The sequence below is a fragment of the Rissa tridactyla genome, chromosome 1, assembly GCF_028500815.1.
Source record: "Rissa tridactyla isolate bRisTri1 chromosome 1, bRisTri1.patW.cur.20221130, whole genome shotgun sequence".
NCBI lineage: Eukaryota > Metazoa > Chordata > Aves > Charadriiformes > Laridae > Rissa > Rissa tridactyla.
In genome coordinates, this window is record NC_071466.1 from 131,959,404 (window position 1) to 131,986,315 (window position 26,912).

At 38.3% G+C, this 26,912-nt stretch overlaps 1 protein-coding gene across 1 annotated transcript in view; it reads right to left on the reverse strand.

The window, feature by feature from the left end:
• Positions 1–26,912, reverse strand: part of SPAG17 (sperm associated antigen 17) — a 105,911-nt gene that overhangs the window by 16,885 nt on the left and 62,114 nt on the right. The window contains exons 21-35 of the mRNA XM_054214622.1: positions 26,437–26,548; positions 25,790–25,918; positions 23,710–23,823; positions 19,488–19,696; positions 15,784–15,904; positions 12,604–12,983; positions 10,865–10,994; positions 9,025–9,272; positions 8,561–8,705; positions 7,256–7,410; positions 6,134–6,310; positions 5,432–5,559; positions 4,326–4,456; positions 2,496–2,623; positions 1,914–2,096 (exon numbers count right to left, since the gene is read on the reverse strand). Coding sequence (XP_054070597.1) covers positions 1,914–2,096; positions 2,496–2,623; positions 4,326–4,456; positions 5,432–5,559; positions 6,134–6,310; positions 7,256–7,410; positions 8,561–8,705; positions 9,025–9,272; positions 10,865–10,994; positions 12,604–12,983; positions 15,784–15,904; positions 19,488–19,696; positions 23,710–23,823; positions 25,790–25,918; positions 26,437–26,548 — 2,490 coding nt within the window. The remainder of the gene's footprint in view (positions 1–1,913; positions 2,097–2,495; positions 2,624–4,325; positions 4,457–5,431; positions 5,560–6,133; positions 6,311–7,255; positions 7,411–8,560; positions 8,706–9,024; positions 9,273–10,864; positions 10,995–12,603; positions 12,984–15,783; positions 15,905–19,487; positions 19,697–23,709; positions 23,824–25,789; positions 25,919–26,436; positions 26,549–26,912) is intronic.

Here is a 26,912-nt window from a genome sequence, read left to right on the forward strand (position 1 = left end):
GGCCCCTTCTGTGAATTTGTGTGAATGGGTTATATAGATATCTAAAGGTTCTGCATGGAGAAATAGTTTTTAAGAAACCCAACAGGTCAAAGAGAGGAGTACATGCTGAGAAGGTAGCAGGTGAAAGCTTAGCAAGGACTAATCAACTCTGAAGACTAGCAATACTGCCGAGTCTGCAAGAATTAATAGTCTAAGGACATCGACAGTCTGCTGAATCTCTACCATGCCACTAATACACATGAGCACCCACGATGAACAGTGTGACTTGGACCACATCCAACAGCTACCTAGATGTGCCGGTGCATCAGCGTGACTGCCTGCTTCCCAGTAGGCAGGTAGGTTTGGCCTCCCAACTGTTGCACCAGACAAGCAAGTATGAGTGAGTGTGCAAGCGTTTGAGTAAACTACATGACAGAATAAATGAATATGTTGAGTAAATAGCTGCTATTAATAATAATCAATTATATTATTAAGGTCAGCTTAATGAAGAAAAGGTGTTCTGACATGCATTGTTTGTGATCTGTATCTCTCTCCTATTTGATCTCCTATTAGGGAAAAGGAAATTTACAACATCATAATTGAAAAATTAGGTTCAGAAAAAAATCTGAAGCTCTGTTTTTAGACAGATGTTTAGTTTGCCAGAATCACACTAAGTGCTACAGAAAAGAACACTTCTCTATTCCCACACTTCTTTATTCTTTAGAAGATCAGCTGGATGTAAAAAAAGGGTCCTTAACAGAAGGTTGTCCTAACACACCACTGTGGTAGAAAGCTACATGCAGTACCGACCTTTATGAATAGACAGGGTTTGCAGAAGCAATCTCTTTGCAATACCAGTTCTTTTTCATTCCTTTATACCTCTTAAATCTTAAAGGAGATGGAGAAAGGAAGAATACCTTTTTGTTTAGATCTTGATTTAGTTCTGACAAAGTGAATATTTGGCTAAAGATTTAAGATACTTCTTTTCTGGAAAGATCCATTAATTAAATATTGATATATGAACAATGAGGACACTTACATTGCAAATTAATGCAATTACTACAAATGTTTTCTCAGCGCCAGTAATTGCAATTCTTCCTTCCTAATGTAACAAACAGCATTCTTTCTCTAAAAGCCAACAACAGATCTGGTCAACGGAGATACTTACACCTTGGGATTTTGGTGTAGAACTTTTATTTATGGCATTACCTTGAGAGACTGGTATGCAAATTAAAGAATCATTTATAGACTGTAAAAGGGTAAAATTTAATTCTGATAGACTGGCATGTCCCAAACATGCCAGGGCTGAACAGCTGTCAGTGTTTTCTATTGCAAGCATGCATTCTTTGAAATGTAATGATGTGAAAAAGAAAATAATCTAACTGGCTACAATATGCTACTACCTTCACAAATTTCACATGCTGTTAACTTTCAAATTCAGTCTGCAATACCCAGACTTGAACCTGGAAATGTTCTGTACTGATTTATGAACACAAATACATAACCAAAACAGAGTGTGTCTCAGTGACCTGGTCACCAAGTTAACTGCAGAATTATAGTGGGTTAGAAATTCATGTATAACTTTATAGATTTCAGTTTTTAAGGCTTTGTGAAGGAAAACAAACTCTCAACAAAGAAAAAGCAGAGTAATAGACAACCAATATTGACAGAAAGGAAACTATTTGTTAGTGTACTATCTGTGATGTTTACTGGACGTATTTGCCCAGAAAAGTAAGTTTCACAAGAGATGAGTGAAAACGGTTAAGCTGTTTCAGAAACACACTCTTCTTAGAGCACCTGTCTACATATGAAATGCTGATTGTTCTTCAAAACTAGCATAATTTTTGTCTCAGGCAAATATGGCAAATTCATGTCACGCAACTTGTCCATTCTCTATTGCTCACTGGAAGAATGAATAAATGTGACTGTACTACCTTAAGGGAAAGCTGCAGCTTTTCTCTTAGTTCATCACTGAGTGGCTCATACTGGAACAGCTGACGAACTTGCAGTTTTTTGGGACATTTTCGCACGGGTACTGGCAAGCACGTCTGCTCTTTGGATCCAATGCAGAGACCCCTCCAACTATGTGTTCTGACTGAGGGATCTGTGATCTTCCTCTGAACATGGATGAGAAAAAGAAAAAAGAGCAAGAGGCTACTTATATTACTGACTAAACGCAGATATCAGCAATGTGTGTCTCAGATGAAAAGCACATGCTCTCCTTGTAGAGCCATAGATCACGGCAATAAAGCCGGTATATTCTTTGGGCACAATTTATCTATTCTAAAACTTATTCTAAAACTCCCCTTAAAATTAGTATATCACCTTACTGAGAGTAGAAGAAGCCCGAGGTGACTACATTTTCACTGACACAGCCTGCCCCTTGCTTTGCCTGCTTAATATACTGGACTATACTGGACTTAACAATGCCATATTGTTTAGAGCTCCATTTCCCACCCTACTGTGACAAACATCTATTGCTTAAGCAGCAAAGGACAATTTTGAAACAATTATACCTCGACAGGAGAAAATGTGTCCCAGGTACTTGACTGAAGATTTGGAGGAACAATACTCTCTGGTTCTTTCTTCATTACCCAAGGCGAGGCTTCCGCCAAAGGGCGGAGGACAGTAATACTTAAAACACCTGGTTCAAAGACACATTTTGCTAAGAATCAGTTCAACTCCAAAAATGACAGACAAGTGTCTCAAACCTCCAGAAAAATATACTTACCTAAGTATAAAAAAAATCTTACTGTCAAGTGGTAAAACTCCATGTGAAAATACAATACTCGTGGCTACAGATAATATCGGATCACTGAACTGATTATAGAATAGTTGGATGAGTTTGGATCACTGAAGTAATTATACAATAGTGGACAAATTCAGATTACTCACGTTACACGTTTAACTGACTGTCTATGCTACTTGCTTTGAGTCTTGGGTAACAGCTCAGTTGTATAGTGTATGGAGCATCCCAAACAAAGAAGAGCAGACCATTGACCCATATTTACCGAATACTAATCTCAGAAGTACATCATATTCAGAATCTGCATGATTCTGTATTTTTTACTTCACAATCTGATCACTGGATGGTTTCCATCCGAGATGATTCTTTATCTCTTTTTATTGTTCTGATTAATTCTAATGTTCTTAAAAATGTTTTTTCCAACCCAACCCGAAAATCTACTTAATCTACTATTATCTACCCGATAGGTGGCCTTCAAAACGGATACGGCCACTGAGGCAGTTTGTCACAATGATACAAAATTGTAGAGCCTTGGTGTGAAGGCTAATTGAGCCAGCATTGAGCAAGGTAGAGTATGAAGTCTGGAAAAGCAGACGTGCTACTATTATGAATGACTGCTGGTTGTGAGCAGGTTTTCTTGAGTGGGATTTTCACTGGCTATGTATCTTCTCCATCTTCCTGATCTTTCCACCTTCCCTATCTTTCCATCTCCCTCAGTGCCCTTTCTCTTTTCCTTTTCCCATAGCAAAATCATTTCATTCAGTTCGTACAACAGGGAGCCGGTCATTACTGTGAATAGAAGCAGCATTTAAAAATGTGCAAAACCTGATAAACATACTAGGTAGGAAAGTTGTTTCCCATGCTTATGATATAAATCTTTGAGAAGAATGTCTTAGCACTTTATGACTTCAAGCAAACTATCGTTATTATCCCCCCCATATCCAGGCGAACCTGACGGAAAAAGATGTTCCTGTCTTTTTAAAGATATATTTATTTTCTTAGGATCCACTTGTTACACCACAGTGTATTTTATAGAAACACAGTATCTCCAACTAATGTTCCAATGATAACCAATCATTTCAGGATGTTACTTTTTTTATTGTTGCTATGAGGTGGTTGGTGCCATGTACTACTGGCATCCCCTATATTGGTCATATTTTTCCAGCTTCTTAATACCATCTCTTTATCCCTTCCAACAGCCAGACTAAGGGTCAATATCAGAGTATCATTGTCTTCATTGATAAATAGAGCTATATGATTAACGAAGACTGTGATACATTCAATGTTTTTTGACAGTAAATACACAGAGAATCTATGCATTTGGTAATTGCTTTTGTTTGCATGTCTGAGAGCGGATAAAGATATGCCAGTTGTTTGTTCACTCATCCCTTCACAGTGTCATTCAGTTAATTCTCTCTTCCCAAAGCTTTCCACAAGCTTCTTCTTCCCCATGCTTCACTGCCAGAAGTGTGGGCGCCTCTCTACATGGAGAAAAATATTTTCAAATTTCCTGTCCAAATAAGAGTTTTGAAACTTCTGACCCCACCTCTGTAATTATTTCTGTTATTAGTTTGTTGGAAAAGAAATAAAATTTTCCTACCTGGACGCTCTTGTACAGGATCCTGCAAGACAGCAGCAGTGGGATCACGACGGACTTCAGCAAGATACTCGTGTACATCCCTGCTCCGCAGGAGCTCGGTTCCAGAACCATCCGCGTAGATGATGAAGAACCTATGCAGCCAGCCACACACATTGGATTGTATTGGCCATAGGAGGCATGGTGTTGGCAGTGGGAGTCTGCAGGGCGGTCTCCATGAGGAGAGGCCAGGGGCTGCCCTGTGCTGGACACAGACAGTCCCAGCCAGCTCCAAGAGACCCCCTGCAGGGCACAGCTGAGCCCCTCAGCCAAGGTGGTGGCACCTCAGGGAAAGTGCGTGTAAGAAAGGGCAAAATGCCATACAGGCAGTGGAGGGCGGGAAAAAGTATAAGCAACAACCCTGCAGATGCTAAGGTCAGAGAAGGAGGAGGGGGAGGAGGCATTCCTGGTGCAGAAGCTGAGATTCCCTTGCAGCCTGTGGAGGAGACTACGGTGGATGTTTCCTGAAGGAACTGCAGCTCATGGAGAGCCCATGCTGGAGCAGGTTTAACCAAAAGGACTGCAGCCAACAGAAAAGTCCCACAGTAGAGCAGGGGAAAAGTGTGAGGAGGAAGGAGCAGCAGAGAGGCGCTGTTACAGACTGATCACAACCTCCCATCCTCGCAACCACCCCTGCACTGCTGGGATGAGGAGGAAGTAGAGTGGTCAGGAATGAGGCAGTGGTGTTGAGTCTGAGAAAAAGAGAGCACGGGGGAAGGTGTTTTAGTTTTCATCTTTGTTTCTCACCATCCAACTCTGTTTTAATCGGCAAAAAATTAAATTGATTTCCCCCAAGTTAAGTCTGTTTTGGCTGGGATGGCAATTGGAAAGTGATCTCCTCCTCTTCGTCTTGACCCACGACCTTTTGCATCTTATATTTCCCCTTGTTCTGATGGGGAGGGAAAGTGAGAGAGTGGCTGGGAGGGCATTTGGCAGCTAGTCTAGGTCAACCCACCATAACGTGCAAAACCAGAGTACTGAACAAAGGAAGCTCAAATCTACAAATCCTGTACCCAAATACAGCATAGCGAAGAAAGAAAGTGTAAACCTATGAATCCTGTGCAGTTTACCTGGGGACATGCTCATCATAAGTGATAGGTTTGTTAACTTCGGGGAGTGCTGATGCTGAACTTCTGTCTTCCTTGTCATCAGAGCCAATGCTAGGAACACACACAGATGTGCTGCCATCAGCCATGACCTATAGTAGAAATTACATAAAATGATTTGAATTACATGATACATTTAAAACAGTAACTTGCTGCTGAACTGTAATATGACCTAGCCCAGTGAAACAGACAGATGATGTTTCCTGAACTCAAACTAAGTACTAATCTAGCTCAGAAATACCTCTTTGGTGTGAAAGGATCACAGCACAAACAGCATGACTTTAAAGACTGAATCATTCCTTTTACAACAAATTTCCCTTATGTGTGTTTCTACAGACATTCTGAAAAGCCAATATCCTCTCTCATTTTTAATCCTCATTTGCAGAGATGATTTTTTGCTATAAGACAAGTCATGCTAATTAAGGTAACTTCAGAGGTGAGAAACTGTAGACCATGTGTTTTATTTCAGTCTGTCCAGAAAGGGGAAATACCAAAAAAAAGAGACCCATCGCATCCTCAAGAACATTTCAAAGATCTGATTCAGGAGCTGTTCCTTCTGGCTAGCTAGGCTACTTTAAGAATAAGTACTACAAGGCTTGTTTGAGAGATATTGATAAGAAAAAATTACTTAAAATGCAGAAACTCATTTCCTTCCATGTATTTTACCCTGAAAAGATTTCCTTTAGGATCCGTCATCTCACAAATAGTGCTGGAAGTGTGTTTCATAATGTATCTCCCTGCTTGTTTCTCTTCTTTCTTGTTGATGAAATTGTAAACTTCATGGGTATAAATTGCTGAGCAATCTTCATCAATGAAAAGAGAGCCTGTCTTGATGGGTAAAACCTGTCACAGTAAAAAGGGAAGAGGTTCAGTTCTGAAAGGCAAAATCTTCAGTTTAGAGGCACCATGAAAATGAAGAACAGATGCATATCAAGAGAAGAGTTCTCAGACCTTTACTACTGAATCACCCAGTTGTGAGGAACTACAGGGAGAGAAAAAAGGAAGATGAGATCCAGGAGTTAGGCTGATGTTAACCTCTCTACCCTCGAGGGAGTCCACAGCTCCTCTTAGTTTAGTATCATCATCAAACTTACTTAATGTGATTCCTGTGTTCAGATAATTTATAAAAACATTAAAGTATTAAAGAGCACTGGCCCTAAAATTGAGCCCTGCACAATCCCACTGGTCATGGACTGCCAGCCTGATATAACCCCATTTACTATAACTCTTTGAGCCCGACACATCAGCCAATTGCTTACCCAATGTATTATGGACTTGTCTAGCTGTGTGCTGGACATATTGTCCAGAAGGATACTGTGAGAGAGGGTACCAAAACCTTTGCTAAAATAAAAAAAACCCACATCTACTGGCTTCCATTGGTCAACTAGATGGGTTACAATCTTATAAAAGAAAATTAGGTTAGTTAAGCAGGACTTTCCCCTCATGAACCCATGCTGCCTATGACCAATGACTGTGTTGTCACTCAAGTGTTTTCCAGTATCTCCCAGAATAATCATAATTTTACCACGCACTGAAGTGAGACTGACAGGCCTATAATTACCAGGGTCTTCCTTCTTACTCTTCTTGAAAAGTGGGAGATTTGCCAGCTTACAGTTGACTGGGACCTCTAATATCTAAATATTGGCAGAGTATAAAATAGATGGAATCATAGGATTTGTGAAGGCCATAGAGAAGGGAGCTAAAACAGTCAAGGTAAGAGACACTGATGGCAGGGAACTAGGAACATAAAGGTACATTTCACCGTCACAAACTAAAAATAATTCCCACCTGATATGTTCCCTGTGGCTTTGCTATAATAGATGTCCCATCTCCAAAGATAGCACAACAGGTACCGTCCTCACAATTTGTTATAACAGTAGCAAATTCCGGATTCTCTACTTGCACACATTTCACCTTCCTTGTGATGGCTTCTGAGGGTTTATCTAAGAATCAATACAGAACAACTAGACAGGAGCACATGAACCATGGAAAAGTCTTAAGACACAATTTGCATTTTCTCTTATAAGGCTGGACCTTTATCTGCTCAGTAAAAGACCCTCAGACTTCATAAGATCCTTTATCACATAATTTTATGTTAGGTAAACAATAAGCAATCTTCAAATGTTTGGACTGTGCACTGAATATAGGAAAACCCAACTGCAAAAAATGTCTGTCACCATCTGCGGACAATGCGGTTAGGAGAGTACTCCCTAATTTATCAAGTAGAGTACCAATTGTAATGATCTGGATATTTGTAACATACAAGTTGGACCACGGAAATTTTTTATGCCTGTGATACAAGCTCTAAGATGTGAAGAAATTCCTTTTCAGCATCAGAGAAAACAAATTAAACTGGTACATTAACCTGGCTATTGCATTCCCATTTAATAGACAGACTAGTTCAAGGTCATTGTTTTGATTTTTAAAATCCCACAAGGAGGTGTTCCACAACCAGAACTTTCTACTGTGTTTGAACGGAACAGTCCTGACACTCACACAGTAAATATAAACTTCACGTTAATTACAGAATTATCCAGCAACTGAACTAAGTATATAGAACATACTGCCAGCCAGAAGAAACACAGATGACTATTAGCACCATTTATTTCAGGCGAATGGAGTTTCACTTCTACTAGGTGTGGCATTTTCCATTGCCATATTCAATCAAATTTTGAATCCCTCTGAGGCTGGTGAGTCCATGTGGGTGGGGAACACGAGGATACCCTCGTCCTTATATGCCTATTCAGTTAAGAATCAAATCAGCTTGCTTGTTGCATCAGGGTAGGTACAGAGCAGGCAATGAACTCAGGCACTGTGCTCTCACGGTGAAGGTGGGTCATGCAAGTATATACATGGAAAGAAGAAAATTTGCTTGTTTGCTACAATGTAATTTTTGCACTGAATACTGACGAAAAAAAGACCAAGCAGACAAACCAAGCCTAGCCTGCACTTGTCGATTTGTTATCTAGGCTATTGGTCTGAGCCTTCTTTAATAATTTTGACAATTATCTGGTATGAACCTTCTGTGGTAATTTTGACAATTATCTGCTTCACAAGATATAGCAGAGATAAGTGCTGCTCTTTTGATTTTACCTGTTTCCTCACTACCCTCTGGTACAAAAACTTCTTCACAGTTTTGATAAAAAGTTGTGATCCTAGTACCATCAGCATGATCTACTACTCTGCTGCCATCCAGCTTCTCAACAATTATCACTTCATCATCTCGTACAGTCATAACCTGAAAGAATGAAGGAATACTCATTTATATTAGCTCTGCGATACTTGTAACAGCAACAACAGTAAAATAACGCATTATGTACTGAAACCCTGATGAAGCTAGACTACTGCAAGTCTGTCTACTTCAGAGACCGAGGACTCACATTTTCTTTAAAATGTAAAGCTTTTGTATTCGTAACGGTGTTATGTTACGTTATCCTACAGGTTATTACACAACCTGTAGGATATATGTTCAAAGAACAAATCCTACAACTTATATGATGGCAGCCCTGTCCCTTAGTTGAGTAGAAATTGCTTTAATAACACAAAAATGGTAATACCGTTCCCTCAGCTGGGTCAGTTGCCTGATACATTAAGAGTGGCTTCAGATCCATTCTCTTTGCTCCCTCTGTGCCCACTCGAATCCCTGATGGAGCTGTTGTTATCCAGGTTCCTGCCTGGTTCTCCTTTGGTTGCTCAGAATTAACCAGACCCTGCACAGTACTTTCAAAGAACTCATCCTTGTTTGGGTTTAACATGCTGTCACTGCCTCTTCCTTTTTTTGTTTCTGCATCAGGCTTGGTATTCTCTAAGGCAAAAGACAAAATCAATAAAGTGAAGAGTTTCTGCGAGTATTGGTTTTGACAGAATTGAAAGAAGAACTATTTATCAGGCTGGAGGAAAATTACAAGCGCTGTTATTCAAGGGTGTACCCTTGAACTAATCGTATTTAATGTTCATTAATGACACAGAAACAGTAAACAGCATGTTAATGACATCTGATTATGACATGACTTTGGAAGACACTATCAATGCAGAAGAAAATCTGAATGGATTACAGAAAAAAAAAGCATCCATAACTGTCCCATGAGCTTGAATATTAAAGTAATAGGAATTCGATACAGACTATTAGAATTAAATTTAATGCAAAAAGGAATAAAATAACTTACACTTCAGACAAGTTTGCAACAGTAGAAGAAAAGAAAGACCCGGAGGTATCATGCATACAGAATGACTACAAGTTATCAGTGTGAAAATACAGTGACAAAAAAGGCAAATACAATCCCATGGTGCACCAGAAGAAAAGGGAGGGAGATCACATTGTGAAAGCTAATGGAGACACCTTATTAAGAATGTGATAGAGAACTCTGGTCTCCCATATTCAAGAAAAGGAACTTAGACTAAGTGTATGCAAATGCAAAAGACAATAGCATAGTCCAGAGGGGAGACTAAAAGGCTTACACCACATACATCCTAGCAAAAAAAAAACCCAAACAAAAAAAAACAAAGCCAAAAAGAAATTAAACTTCTCACTACAAATTTGTCAAGACTAAGCAGTGGAGAGGAAAGGTGGAGGGGAAAAAGTGTTCATAAATAAAGGATACGGAATAAAGGATATACACTAGCCACAAATACTGAGACTGAAAAATAGGTGGTTTGTCAGATAAGTTCTCCAACATCCTTCCAGTTATCCTAAGGAATATCCTACGAACAAGGACTGGACTCGATGACTTGAAAGTCTCTTTTTGACAAACTTTTCTCTTTGGCAGCAATTTTTATTCCCATACTTCCAATAAATTATATGTTAATATGATGACAGTTCATAATTATTCTTTGCACTAAGGAGCACTGACTGATCTCAGACTACACTCTGAGGTATGAAGTAAACTTTTATTTGGTTCTTTCTCAGCCAAACAAAATAATGTAAGAATGGTTATATTGGGACAGACCGCAAGTCCATACAACCCAATTAATAACGGCCAGTAGTAGGTGCCTTGGAATACATAAAATGATAAAGAAATATATAGTGAATCCTCTGTGACAGAAGTATTTCTCAATACTAAGACTAAAAACTGTGTAACCCATAACTAAGTATTTGACACCACTATAGTTGCAAGGATTTATTTTTTAATACTTTGTGTTGAATCACTCTGCTACCGATGTAATTCTTACATACCCTTTTACTTATTAGAGCCCTAGCATGTTAGAAGAAAAAGAAATCCGGAGTTAAGAGAGAAATGATTTGATATGAAGGTAACAAATTAGCAGTGTGCAGCACCTGAGTACAGATAAAATTGCATTTTCACACTGGCAGAATTTTCAGACTAAAGAAATATGCCCTTTATTAAGTATCATCAGACCTGCTAACTTTAAATCTGTCCAAAACACTGCAAATGTTACCTTTCTTAGTGCTGGTCTCAGGTGAAGGCTCCAATTCTGGTATTAGTTGCATGTTATCTGAAATTGTAGGTGGTGGTAGGACAGGGCCAGAATCAGGGCTCCTACTCACTGTGCCATCAGCAAACAGAATCTACAGCAATCAAGGACACACCAGAGGTTATAATCACTTAAAACACCAATAGAAAGTCTCAAAAGAACAGTCACTAGAATATTGTGAGTGATGGAGGGGAAAAAAGTAAAAGACTCTCAGAATGAATACAAGAAATAAAGAAGCCATCTTGAAAGGACTCCTAATTGCTGCAGTTCACAAAAATAATTAATGGAGATTCTACTTAGTAATGAACAGGCATTATAAAAGTAAACAGTAAAGATTATTCTTTGACTTTTTAAGTGGTGAAAGGTTGTTGACTTTTTTCTTTTTTTGTAGCAATGGTAATGCATCTGTATCACCCTACTGATCTGTACTCAGGTATTCCACTTGTCTAGGATTGATGCTAATTTTTTAGCCACCAAGACAGCTAACAAAAAGAAGTCATGGTTATTCATGTTATAGCTGGTTTCTGAGATCTATTGTGTATTACGCTCAACTCTTGATATGCATGTTCCCTATGTGACAGGGAACAATCATCCCTGAATTCATTTACAAATACAGTACAGATGTCCTAGGGAGAAGATGGTACAATATGGAAAACAAATGGACAACATATAGAAACATCTCAAGAGCTAGAGTTACTGTAAGGTAATTAAATATTTCTTCTTTTTTGAATGCTTATCTATATGCAATATATTCTTGATGAGTCACAAACACTAAGTTAATATAAAGAAGGACACACTCATAATTTGCTTATACAAAGACTATGGTACGATCATGCTAGGCACATAAGATGTATGTTCTTCTATCAGGAGACAGTACGTTGAGAATATATAGACATACAGCAGCTAGCTCCATATTTCTGAGATGGGTATGTTTCTCAGAAATCCAAGCTAAACGGTTTAAGATCTAACGCAATGAATGGATATAAAGAACTTGTACTAGGAGTTGTGGTCTACTTAGACAGAAAAAAGCCTTGAGGAAATAAGGAATCTTTTTTACAGTTTCTGAGTCAAAACAGATGACTACTCTTTTTGTCTGTTTGCTAACTACACTTAGAACATTAGACTTTAGAAAGACAGTTATTTGTAGATTGATTACAGTATCAGCAAAGATGGTATCTAGCCTACAGCACCTAAAAGGAACCAGAATTCTGGGCAACCTTAATACATGTAAACAAAGAAGGCACTTAGTAATATAAAGTCTTTTTGATGAAAATTTAGGACACCCAAAAGTGTCTGCAGGACTGAAGAACAGTTCAGGTCTTTTCTGGAGCCCATATGACTGTTTAGATGACTGAAAAAATATATGGATACTTTTGTGTTGCAAAAAATACCCAAAGCCCAACTAATCCACACTTTAGATGTTTAACTCCAGAAATGTATTTCGTAAAACCATATTCAACTATTTCTTAATCCCAAAGTTGCCTAAAATCTTCACATGCCTAAAATTTTCATCATTAAAGCTCCCTATGTGCCTTAAGTTCTGATTCTGAACAAAGGCAAGGGCATTTTAGTCGTCACATGGCTGTGTAACTCAGTGGTAACTTAACTCCATCTACAAACTGGACATTTGTCTTGGTTGACAAGCACAAGTTCAAGGGTAATCACACACGCAGGCTGCTTTCAATGAATTCTGCTAAACGTACCTGGGTAGATCCATCAATCATGTACTTTATGACAATTCCTTGACTGGTGATGACTCTTGACACCTCTTGTTCTGTTTGCCTTGCCACAGATGTATATAGATGAGAGTTCTTTACCTTTTGGGGATAACTCTGCCTTACAAGAATTTCCAGAGCAGGTTGCTTGGCCTGTTCTCTTTTGGTGTCTTCGTGCTTTATTTCACCTTCTGTAACTTCATGTTCCTTCTCTCCACTTTCCATAACCTCTTCGTCCTTTGCTTCATTTGCTTTGGCCTCACCTTTCTCAACCTCCTCTTCCTTGGCTTCATCTGCTTTGGCCTCACTTTTCTCTTTTTCAGCCACCTCTTTCTCAGCTTCAGCTGTCGTGGCTTCACCTTTCAAACCTACAAAGAAATTCTGAATTACTTAACACCATGTAGCACACATTCAGCACACAAACAGTGCTAAACACCGAGTATCATGGTGTCTACACAAGGTATGCAACTTAAGATGAGTAAGACTAACCCTCCTTGGCTTCCTCTGTAATCCACAACGTAAGGGACAGACTATGTTTTTCAGAGAACAATTCAAAGCAGTGATCTATTTAGAAATTTTGCATCCCCCTATGGACCTGTCTGTCTTTCCGAATTAAAATAAGGGAAATTTGAAGATGGATTTATTATGGATGCCGAACTTTTGAACTTTTAGAAGACTGACATTAGCTGAGAGGAATTTCCTAACTGCCCCATAAAGGTGAAAAAAGTTACTGAGTTTCACCAAGTTTGAGTTTGTATAGAAACTGAAGTTAGATATTTTGTCTACTTGAACAAATAAGGTTTTTAGATTAAATTATGGAAATGCGTTGAGTGTGCTGATAAGTATAGGTATGGTAGTTGTGTTAGGAGACTATGTGCATGCGTCTGTTCACCTCAACTATTCAGCACTTCAACTTAAGCTCTTTGACAAACTATGTATTTGAAAACCCTCTGCACCCTCTTTACTTCACATCAGAGCACATTTACCCTAAACGGGCAAACTCTGCCAAGCTGGCTGCATCCACCAGGACATTATTAACAGAGACAGAGATGTGATCATCCCACTCTACTCAGCGCTTGTCAGGTTGCACTTGGAGTACTGTGTCCAGTTCTGGCCCCCACAATTCAAGAAAGACGCAGACTGACTGGAGAGGGTCCAAAGGAGGGCCACAGAGATGATCAAAGTGCTGGAGAACCTGTCCTATGAGGAAAGGCTGAAGGAGTTAGGTCTCTTCTCCCTTGAGAAGGCTCAGGGGGCACCTCATCACAGCATTCCAGTACTTAAAGGGTGCCCACAAAGAGGACAGAGGCTCTCTCTCCACAAAGAGCCACAGGGAGAAGACAAGGGACAATGGGTTCAAGTTACAATAGAAGAGGTTTCATCTCAATATAAAAGAATTTTTTTACAGTGAGAACAATCATTCACTGGAACAACCTCCCCAGGGGCATGGTAGAGACCCCGTTGGTGGAGGCTTTCAATATGTGATTGGACAGAGTGCTAGATAGCTCCCTTTCCCACAAAAGGCTGGACCAGACGATCTTTTGAGGTCCCTTCCAACCTGGGCTGTACAATGATTCTATGATTTTTATATAAAAAGGAAAGAGATGTCTGAGAAGAAAAATGAGGGAAGCTTTTGCTAGCAATTCAGGTCTATGTAGCCAAAAAAAATAAAAATTAATCGAGGCATTTCTCTCTCAAATTATTATAAGTTTGTGCTGGATCCTTGTGTACCATACTACACTTATTAATACTATTTAATAAAAAAATCCTTATTTTTTATTAATTTATATACACTTGGCTGGTTTCTAAGAGGTATGTTGTTCCATCAGTTGCCAGGAACACAAATGATTCTCTTGGGTTTTATGCACCAGCTCCCACATAGGATGTGTTGGAATTACTGCTAGCATGTATTTGGTGTGTGTGATAAATCTGGTTTATTCCTGGATATGGGCACCTCTGCAGTTGTGCTGATCTATTTTCACATACTCAATATCTCCAATATAGTCTGGGCTGGACAGATTGGTTGTACATAGGTATTAAATCACATACCATAGATGGCTGTTTTTAAAATTGACCAGATGACAGCAAAAAAATTCACATTTGTTTGCTTCAAAACCTAACAGCGTGACTACAAACCCCTGATATTTATTACAGTTCACAGTATGCATAGATGAACCTCAAGCTGATTCTCAAAAACACTGGGAAACGGAATCATTGCAGAGGGATGTGTCAGGCACAGTCTTCCAAAGGAAATTCAACAATAAGGGTAAAAAGGCTTATTATGACAATCTTCTCTATATGTACTGGATGGCATAAATCAAAGGACTTCAGTGAAATAATTTCTGTTTAAAACTGATCATATCTTCTAGAAAAGCAACAAAACCTGATTGTAAAATATCCAGTAGCAGAGAGTCCATTACAGCATGGCTTAGTTTTGTTAATCACTCTTACCATTAAAAAATGAGTACAACTTAAATCTAGCACAAAGTACTACTTTTCAGTTTCAAGCCCCTGAAATTTGTAATACCTCTGTATACTGTGTTTACAAGCTATCACCAAAAATTCTGTTTCCTTGTCCTTCCAGACTGGCACCAGTCACTCCTTTGACCTTTTCTTTGTTAATTAGAGTTCTCTGGTGACATGAGCTCACTGTAAGATACACCTTCCAATGCTTTAATCGTTCTGGTCACTCTTCGCTGAATCTTTCAAAATATGAACATTTTGTCTTGTGGACTTAAGAACAGTACATACGACTCCAAAGGAGGTGAAGATATAGGTAACATAACAATCTTCCTGTTAGCACTCAAGATTCCTCAATATATATGCATTTATGAATTGAATTTATTAATTTTTCTTTAGTATTCCGATACACATGCACATTCAACTGATTATTCAACATGACTCCATGTGCTTTTTTGGGTTGCTGCTTCCCTGCCCCCAATCTGTTATGTCCAACAACTTGCAATTCTAGATTTTTTTACATTTGTTTGAATTAAACCACATTATTTATGTTGCAAATACTATTAAACAGACATTATGTCAAACTTAGAAATCTGAGACATTAAAAAATTAATAGCTACATCTAAATCAATCAAGGCAGAAATATTTTTCTTCTGTAATTTTAACTTCTTTTAAATTCCTTACTTTGCAGTGGCTCAGAAAACTAACCTCCAAAACTTTCACCAAGGAAAGTTAATACCAGTCCATTGGGACAGGAGACGTTCAAACTTCGGAAAGCAAGAGCATTTGATGTCACTTGTGTTTGGGAAGCTGGTTCTTCCATTTCCATCTACAGAATGAAAAATGATTTAGTTTTATTCCACATTTTAAAACACTACAGAAAAAAACAGAGTACAGATTTCAGTTGTAACAAAACATTTAAAAAAACCAAAGTGCTTTCTACCACTCATTTTTAACATTTTGAGAGTTCATGGATTCTGAAGTGGAAACATTAGCTTATTTTCTTTGATTATGCTAGCTTCTTTCATTCCTCTTTATTAACCCTTGAAGAACAACCCTTCCCAACTTTATTAATTTTGCTGAGTCATTATGGTATCTTGTGCACAGTGTCAATATGAAACGACAATAAATAGATAATGTGAAGCAGAAGAGCATGAAATAGTTCTTGAAGTTGCACATCAGTTACTTTGCCTATAATCGTTAAAAGGGCACAAAAGAGAAGCAGAGCAGTACTTCCAGTCTGCTGCAAATACAGCACTGACTTGAGACGGGGAAAGGAAGGAATATTTGGCAGTTAAAATGGGTAATCCTCTTTGCACTGCTCTGTAGTGGAAATTGTTCTGATGACTAGAAAAGATGAGGTTGACCTAAGGAATGTCTGAAGACCCTGGAACATTTGGAAAAAATACAATAATGGACCCTTTAATGTCATCCCCCCAAAAACCTATGTGATGATGAACTACACTATGTCAGTAGTCGTAAAATGAAAACAGCTTTGGGTTGCAGACAAAGGTAACAGAGAGAACTTTTCCTGGTATTACCCTATAGTCTTGATTTTTAGGAATAGAAAATTGGCAGATATTTTGCTATCTGTTTTTCAGCATAAAGGATGGTGTACATTTTATGGTTACTTTACATAATATTACTGGGCAGTTAAGGCTACTCCCAATACCCTAAGACTGCAGTCACAGGATCACTGGGCACAAGTCACAGAACAGGGCAGAAGTAACCCTCAGGTGTAAGTAACAGAAGCAACCCTACTTCTCTTAGTCTAATGGTAAAAAAAAAATAATAATCAAGTCTACCTATATCGCTAGAGAAAAATGTTAATGTAACCTATTCTAAAAATTTCCAGGGCTGGAGGTTTCCTGGCAATCTATTCCAGAGCTTTACCTTGCTTAACCTTATTGACATTTTCCTATCAGTTAGCCTGAATATCTCTTGCAAAAAATTAGTTTATTTCTGATTATTTCTTCTGATTATATGGGCTAGCATAAGAGATGATGGTGTCCCTTTAGCTCTTTACAGAAGGCTATTTTGTCTCTCAACTCTAGATCAAACAAACCCAAGCCAAGCCTTTTAATCTTTCCCCACTGGTGAAGTTTTCTAGATCTCTGATCTTTCTTGGTACTTTCCTTAAAACTCTCCAGTGTGACCCATATTTTTCTTGCAGTGCAGTATCCATAACTGGACCCAATACTTCAACTGAGGCTCTGCCAGCCCTGAATGGAAAATAACTTCACATATTTAGTAGACTGTACTCCTGTTTATTCACCTCAATGTGGTCTTTGCCCTTCTCACAGCAAGATGGCATTGTTGACTTATGTATAGCTTGTGATCCATTGCAACTCTCAGACCTTTTTTCTGTAGAATTGTAATTGATAGAACCATTACACATTCTGTAAATACATATTGATTATGTATATGTAATTGTAGAACCTAGCACTTATTCTTACTGAATTACATCCTATTTTACAGACCACATCCATGTGAATTTGTCAAGTTTGCTCCAGATTCTAATCCTGTCCTCCAAAATACTTGCAGACTCACACAGCTGGGTGCTATATGCACTAACATGGATACTGCCTGTCCGAAGACATTCTAAACCAACTAGTAAAAAGTCTTTTGGAAAAGGAAGAACTTAGATGTCCTCCTGGCAGAATGTTAATGGTAGGGGTATTTGTTTGTACAGAGTTCGTTTGTATGTTGTGCTGTGTGTTATGCGGAGCACTGTTTGGCAACTCCCTACACCACTTTCCATGCTCATGCTCTTTAAATACCTAGCTAAACTTGTTGAAATTAGGTCAGCAGGACTTTTTGTGGATATGGACAGAATCCATGTTGAAACAAGAGCCACAGCATTACTTCATCCACTAGGCACCACGGAGGCAGCATAGGTACGTTGCGTTTAGAGAGTCTTCCAAAGCTATTCTTACAACTCTCAGTATGTGCTTATTGCTGTCTTTCTTAGTACTCTCTCCTCTCATTTGCTTTGTAATGGAAACTATCTCCTGTTTCTAATAAACCTGAACTGCATTTAACCCTTCATTTCCATATTGCCCATTCTACTTTGAACAGTTCAGCCCAGGTCTGACAACAGAATTATGATCTCCATTCAACCTCCTTTGCACAGGGAACTGAGAAGAGAACTTATAAGCCTCTGGTAAAGCCATAGCAAGAGAGAAGCGGCCAAAAGTAACCAGAGCAGACAAAAGACCAGTTTCGCAAGACAGAGTTCTGAAAAAGAAATTTTCAGATCTTTAGACCAGAAGGTGGTGAACCTTTTCAGGGCAGCACCCTAGAAAACAGTAGCAAGAACTGAAGTAGAGTTTCATGAAATGCCTCTGGAATTGGAAGCCACCACAGTTGTATGAACTAGTGTTAATTTTCCATGGAGAAATTCTGAGGAACAGGACAAAAGAGAAAACAGAGCGGGAAAAGATGTCAGACCTGGTGCCTTTCATGTTTTTTACATATCATCCACCAGCCTATGGAAGAAGCAGAACACGAGAGGGAGAAATTACCGGGTCAATGGAAAATAATTGGTCATGAAAAATATTACATGCAGCAGATTGGACAGAAATTTGTCTCTGGGTGAGAATCGGGACATTTTATTAGCAGTTCTTTCTGCTTCATTTCAGCCATACTTGATTAAAGTTGGAACCAAGTAGGGGTAAAATGAAAACTCACTGCTATATGCTTTAAATATTTTTGCAGCTAGTCTGGAAAGATATTAAGAACCACATTTAACAAGCACATTATCTAGAAATGCTACTCTTTTGTAATGTGATCAGGTTAAAGGGGATAGCTTTTTATCATAACTATCATTAAAGAATTATCCCAGACAGTGTATTTTAGAACATTAGCGTTACATGAAACTGTTCATGGAACTCATTGCTTTGTGTTCTGATTATGCCTGTTTTCAGAAGACTGTCCTTTCCCTAGCTTATGATCAGCTGGAAAGACCAAATTGCAGAGCAAGCTTTTGCAAAACTGTCTCCACTAATTTACTATTTGGTTAGACTTTCCAATACAGGTTTTGGAAGGCACAGAACAGCTCTCCTACTTGGTTAAACTAAAAATTGATTTCTAGAGCAATTCTAGTCACTGAGATAATAAGGTAACAGGTGTAACTGTAAAGACAAAATTGACAAAAGTACGTGGACCGTGGAAGACAGACTGCCCTACACCGTGGAGTTGTAAAGGCTAGCTTCATTAACAGCTGCCAATACGTACATCTGAGAACAACTGGAAGAGTAAACATATCCTTTGAAGCACCATCAGTTGTTAGGAATTTGTTAAAGCACAGCTCAAAGCCCTGCGAGAAGAACATATGATCCTGTTGTGTAACTTTTGGTATTTGAATTTTTTGTTTCTTTTCTGTGTTCATTGCATAATGCCTATTCTCCCACCTTTCCTTGTTCTTGCTTTACTGGGTCATCAGGTGGTGAAGGGCCTATTTTGCTGCGGCTTGTTTTTGCAGATGGCAGAGATTTTCCTGATTTTTGTTTGATGGACTTATCCTTTTTTTCTGAAGCTGATGTAACAGGAGAAATCATTGTTGGAATATGAACAGAAGGGATGTTCAAAATTCTTGCCAAGACAGGATCTATTTTATCATCTAAGGAAAGGAAAAGCAATATATTTAATGCAATTAAGTTTCATACATGCAGATGGTGACATTTTATTTTTTAACAAGAATTTGTACACTGAATTTTACCTTTGAAATAACAGCCTCGGTGAGGGAGTTTATTATTTCAGATAGAGGGACTGAATATATGAAATTATTTAGAAAATCTTTCCATAGACTGACTACTTGTCAGCCTAAAATACATCCTGAACCTATTGTTTCCTATAAGTCATCATCTGCCTTTCAAAAATAGAAAATACAATTTTAAAAACTCTCTTCTACCTCCAGAATACCTAGATAGGTAGAAACATTTTGAGTCTAGTATCTAGGAAACTATCACAGTTGTTATGCTTTATCATGGGCAGATCCAGCATGGACCAACTCTAGCAGTTTTGCACTACATAGCTCTATTTTGCTCTAATGATTCAGAAGGATACAGATGATCTAGACTTGCTAAGACTCTCCCAATTCTTAAAGGACAAGCATTAGGGCAGCCTGCTAAGCATGTTGACAGGATGAAGTCATGTTGCCTTCTTGAAAATACAATTAATACAAACTTAGATGTTCTGTAAAACATTTTTGTTTCAATGAACTGACACCTCTGCCTAATCAGAAAAACCCAGCCAGCTCTAACCATAACGCTTTTTGGAAAGATTTTTATAAAATCACCTACTCGTGCTTGAAGGCACCTAAGTCCAAAACATACAATTCATGAAATACCACCTTGTTTCCCATGCAGACAATTTAAGTAATTGAATTCTTGTTTGTTTTGGAGAACTTGCTACCCAGATGGAGCAACTTCTTATCCACATCTTAACCACATCCATACAGATAAGAAATGAAAACACCAGTGATGATCTCAGAAACCATCTTTTGAAAACCTTTTTTAAATAAATAAAGCAAGTTTGATTTGCTTAGTAGTCTACAAAGTATGAAGTTTAACAAGTCAGTCATTTCAAGAATGTCTTTAGGAAGACTTACAAAAATCCTTTGTTATTTTTTTTGTTTTGGTAAGATTACATTGTAATTCTGCTTCTTCTAATGAACAACATCATTATCTAATGTGAAAACCGATAACATCAGGCAAAGAACAGTTAACTAACTCATTGACAAATTGCAAGCCAGATCACATTCAGACAAAGAAGGAAAGAAATGCATCCGGAAGCATGCTAATAGAACCATTCTGGTGTGAGATCGTAGCATTTTCTGTAACACAGATGAAGCGTTAGTATATTTTTGGCTGAAAAAGATAAAAGGTAGGCCTAAGTGCTACTATGTCCACTGTTTCCAGAAAGGTTTTGACACAGATGGTTTAATCTCTGCAGATAAGAAAATGTGGAGACCACCTTAAAAATAAAGTTCTAAACTACTAGAAAGGCTCCCTGCATGTTCATTTGCCTTATGGATGATTCTCGATTTATGGAAACTGCAAAGGTGACCCAAAATTTAAGAATCTAAGGCTAGAAGAAACTATTAGATCATCTGGTGATGGAATCCATGGATAACAAGCTTTCCGCCTCAGTTTTTAAGCCTTCAATCTCTGTTTTTGTCTTGGTGCCAGCATTAGTAAAATGCAGAGATATCTGAATATATCCGCGTCCTGAAAGGAAAATTTAGATCGCCACAAAGATTTTTGAAATCCCCATTTTCATTAGTTGATGCATGCCTGATGCATGAGAATCTGATGCTTTGTTATGTGGCTCTGCTTTCATGTACTGTAATTTACGCTGTGTGGCTTTTACAGCTTATTGGAAGGCTGAGGAAATGTGAACAGAACTGTGTTATCTGGAATATACTAGAGATAAATTCTCAGCTAATTATATAAAACAGAAAAGTATAAAATTCCCCATAGCGTCCATTCTGATACACATTTAATAGACAACACGGCCATGGAATAAACAAGTATTACTCATCTCCAGGTGGATGGTGAAAAGAAAACGCTGACTAAAACTTTGACAGAGCTATGCTCCACAGAGAAGTAGGATAGATGAAATGAAGGATTTTGAGGCAACTGTCCAATAAAATAATTGGTGAATGTAATCCGTCTTGTCAGGCAAGTATAAATATCCATGTGAACACTGCAAACTGCATATAAGCAAGTTCTTACATATAGTGAGGGGAGCTATCCTTCCCAGCTACTCATGCTGTGAAGTGGAGCATGCTCAGTTTCAGACAACACTACTTTCTGCTGATTTTAGAAATAGAAGTTCTTATAGGCTCTTGACCCCTTAAGAGATTTCACCTACTACTTCAATCTGGTTGATCTAAAAAATGAGAACACAGTGCCTGAGGGCAACAATGAAAAAGAGTGGATTGTTGAGACTGAGGGAAAGTGTCTTTAGAAATCTTGAGAGAGATGTGACATTCCAGAGGACTGTCAGATTAAGGAAGGTTTCCATCCTCCTGCACACACATACAGATCTCTAGCACTTGGAATTGGACTCTCATGATTTCATCAAGGCACAAAGAGCAAGTGCAAAGGACCTATAATACCCAGAGGCGAAAGCCTCGCAGGTGCTCAAGCAGTGCCAGATTCACAAAGTGAGGAGAAGCTTAATTCTAGGTCTGGTTCTAAGGTGCTCTGAAATTAGATTTTGGTCGTGCTGCAGAAAAAGAAAAACAATTCAAAACTTAAACAAATACTAACATTTAACCAAGAAATAAAAAAGACGCATAAAGCCAGCAAACAGCCTGAGGCCTTTTGTCACCTTAGCTTCCCTAAAAGGAATAGGGAAGAGACAAAATGAGAAAAACAGTAAGAAAAATGAGTATTAGAGAGGTTCCAGAAATTTTTTTCAGTAATGCAGAGAAAATGAATAGTTCACACCCAATCTAAACAATCTGTGCAGAGAAACTGTGGATTACATGGCATACCATTCTATACCAGGAATGGACGGCATATGAGAATAGTCTAAACCAGAATATTTCTGGTCAGAATTTTTCTGAGCTCTTACGATACAAACACCCACAAGGGAAATTAGCCACAAGCAAGTCATTGTAGAAAAACTGCAAACAATCAAAGAATGCCAGTCAGCAGTGCTGCACTAAAACTCAACATAGAATTATGCTAATGTAGAACAGGATGCTTATGGTACACGTGAAAAAGCCTGAATGTCACAGCTGACGTATAGGTGTTTAATTAGACATGTCTCTCTTTTATGCCAAAATACAATTTTCACAGTCCACTACACCGTGGATGCTCTCTTGGCCCAAGTTTAAAAAGCCCTGTTTTAGTAATTAATTTTTATAATGTATTTGAATAACAAAAACTGAGTGTATAGTTGAATGGTTTACCACAGTCCACACAAAGATGCATTCAATTAAATGTTTTCATATTTTAGGAGCTGAAAAATGCTGGGATTATTTGCTGATCAGAGGAGGGTTTCACTTTTATCCGTATGATGGTTTCAGTGGCCTTTCAAATGTAATGGAAACAAAAAGCTCTTGGTAAAAGCAGACGCTATTTTCACTGTGGTTTTGTGAAGCAATTGCTTCCAGTTGGTGAATGCGTTTGTTGAAAGGCTGAGAGAAATCCCTCATTATGTCTGCACAACTGTAACCTAAAGTCCAACTCCTAACATAGAATGAAATAGTCCATAATCACCTATATAAATTTACAAAAATATTATTTCTTGGAAAGCCAAGAAGACTTCTCAGCAAATCACATTTTCTTTGGCTCAAATTAATTGGCTGATTTTGCTGGGCTACTTAATAACAATACTTGCAAGTTTCTCCTTGCACTGCTATGTTTTCACAGTAAGTAAAAAAACCATGGAGACCTCCCTCCATTTTGAAATTTAAATCATAGAATATTCTTGACAGCGTAATATCATCTTGAGCCTTGCTGAAAATTCCCCACCATGTAGTAACAGCTGCTGAGAAAGGCAGAATTGCATGCAACACATTATTGGGTTAAGGAGTTTATGAAGAAAAAAAAAAAAAAAGAAAAAAACCCAAATTCCCCCTATGGTTCTCAAATATCCTCTTCTATTTGCTTACTTTACCTGCTGTCTTCCCTGTAGGTCCATAATAGCTCAGGGACAGCTGGATTCCATTTTCCAAGGTGGCTGAAAACGATCCAAACTTGCTCACAGCTTTCTTTTGATTTTTCAATTTTCCTTTAAAAAAATTAGAATGAATTTTAAAGATAGCAACACATACCAGAACCACCTGATCTGCAAACCAATGACTGGTGTGAACAGTGGCACATCAATGTGGATAACTAACCTGTAAAATAGATTAATATGGGACGGGGAAAACTTTATCATTCCATTCACAGGGTTGTATATCACATTCAGTTTTGTGTAACATAGCTGCGATTTTTCATCTAGAAATTGCATTCTAATTAGCTAGTTTTGTAAAAACAGGTTTAATAGCAACAACTAGTGAAAAGTCTTTGTGAATTTAAACAGCAAGAGAACCTAGTTCTGGAGCCAAGAATCCCTACTTCTGTTCCCTACTTGGCTTACTGCTCATTTCTATCACACGTAGCCTATGCACTAATAAAAGACACTGTCTGTCAGATATTGTCACAGGGACTGTACCTGAAGGAGAAAGTAAAAGAAAGGAGAAAAAGTTGAGAAATTAGATCCAAAGATGTGTCTGGCATTTGTGAAAGTGGATCAAGAGACAAGCTCACTTAGAGGTGCAGGAGAAGATGTCACGTGATGAGCATGTCATCCTTGGAAACCACAAGAACTATGCAAGGTAACACCTTCGAGAAAGTGACGCTGGAACCTACCTTGAGTCTAGTTCAACTCCTGCTGCCTTAAAGAAACGTTCTGCTGGTAAAAGGAAATCCTTGGGATTTCCAAAATGGGGAACAGCTTCTTAAAACTGTGAGGAGCAGCAGAGAAGACTACAAAAGAAGGCTAAGGCAGGCACCCAACTCCTAGCCATCTCCCAGTTCTTTCATCAACAAGGCACATTACTGAGACCTCGTCTGGTCCCATTTACTCTGTTATTGCAATGTTCATTGGTGACTACCACCTGCAGGATGCTCTTTTGACATTTTGATTGCAGTAAAAGCTTACCACTGTTACGATTCAGCCACTGCCAAGCATCAGAGTGGATTGACTCTTGTCTTCCCTACTGCCTTTCTATAAGGTACTCCTCTTTATACAGGAGGAAAGCTTCTCACTCATGCCAAGTGAATACAACTTGCCTCAGATGCTAGCATACTGGTGATTGAAAGTACCATTTGGCAGACCCCAGAATGATACAAGACTGCTTTCAGAAGGGCAGACAAGAAACATCTCATCTGCGGAAGGGATGAAATTTTCTATTCAGGCAACCTACAATTACATCACTGGTGGCACCTGAAGCCAAGGAGAGGAGCAAGAGCAGGATGCTTTCTAAGACCGGTGAAGACTAAAAGAGCTAACACACCTACCAGAAGTTATACTTTTCCAACACTCTTCAGTTCAGTGACAGCAATTCCACAGTGCTTTTGGCAAATATATACAGAAATTGTTACAGACTGGCTTTCATCTTGGGAACACTCTCACCTCGGTTCAGAAAGGATTTGGATTCAATGCTTTCTGAGTGTTAGCAACATGTCAACCAGCAGTAGAAGTTGCTGAACTGCAGAAATATCTGTTTCCACAGCAAAGGTCTTGAAGAGGCACTAATGCTATGGTCATCCAACCCACAAAAGGAGGCCCACTTGAAAGGGGAAAATATTCCCTTCTTGAGGGCAGGCATTTATCCTGGTCACAATGGATACGATTCAGTTTGCATCTTCTTAGGCTTTCCCAGGCCACATTAAGGTCTGAAGGAGTCGTCCACTGAGGAAGAAAATTATGTTCTTAAGGAATAGTGACTCTTTTAATTTATTTCCTTGCTTTGGAAAAGAGACTGGTTTACACCTGTTGTCCTGTACTGTGCTTCTACATCTTAGTAAGATCTCTCTACATGGTGCTTAAGTTGGATAACTGGATTTTTACTTCTATTTACAGAACACTGATCTTATTTACCGTCTGCCATTAGTCGGGATTTATTTTCTGATAGTTTATAAGGTTTGCATTAAATTACTAAATATGTCAAACTATTAATTCTTTATATCAGTGATGTCAATCCACTAACCTGATCTAATCTTCTGTTCTTCATTAATTTCTTGAACTTCGATTTCTTTTAAGTTTTCCTTGGGGTCTGTGATATGAATGAAGAAATTGTGGTTGTCTTTTATGACTTTCACCTTTACCAAAGTTAGACCTGCAAAGCAACAGAATACTATTATTGCTCCCACCAGGCTTCAGAACTGCCCCACATGCAAAAAAAACCCTGCACTTGCAACTATAAAGCACATAAAAAAGAAAATTCCTCTGAAGTAGACTGACTTGCTTAGTAGCAGACCAGGAAGGCAAAATTAAGGTTTGCTGAGTTTAGACTAAATATTCAAAAACTTCCTGAAAATTGTCCTGACTGGACAAATTACTGGAACACGCATTCTTGTAATATCATGCATTGGTTGCCATTGAACAGGTAAATATGAACTGATTTTTCTTCATTTCTAGTTTTCTGGTACTTCGTTTATTTATCAATTGTCAACATACTACAGTAAAATGTAAATATTAGTAGTGATAGAGGCTAATACAGAATTACATGGTACTCTCACAATGTCTTCAACTGAATTTCTACTATTAAGACATGAAAAAGCATTTATGGATTAAGAAACTATGCCATCAGTTAGTAACCGAGTCAAAGCAAAGTATAAAGAATTAAAGAATCACCTTTTACAAACTCTATCTTCTCTACATGAATCTGTCCTCCATCAGATGGGAAAAGATACTGATTGGTTCCTGATACTTGAATGAGATCCTCCCCTGTATCGTAGCCAAGAAACTGGAAAAACAAGTTTTAGATTATGTGTAAATGAGAAAGGCAGAAGCTATGAAAAAGGCAAATGAAGGACAGATTCTCAGGATCCCACTGTTCTGGTCAACATTTTTTGCTTAGATATTTAACTAATGTAATAAAAACTTTAGCAAATACATAACATGTTATTCTCTTATCCAAATAATTTCTCAGTTACTAAGTGAAGTACACACAAGAGCAGAATCTGGTCATTCAGTGCTATGGACCCTCATGGAAACAGAAGAGTAGCAAGTAGACTGGTGGCTTAACACATAATGGCAAGGAAAGACAAATTCTGGACAAGCACAAAGAGACAAAGTACATTGTCATGTGATCAGATAAAGGGCAGATA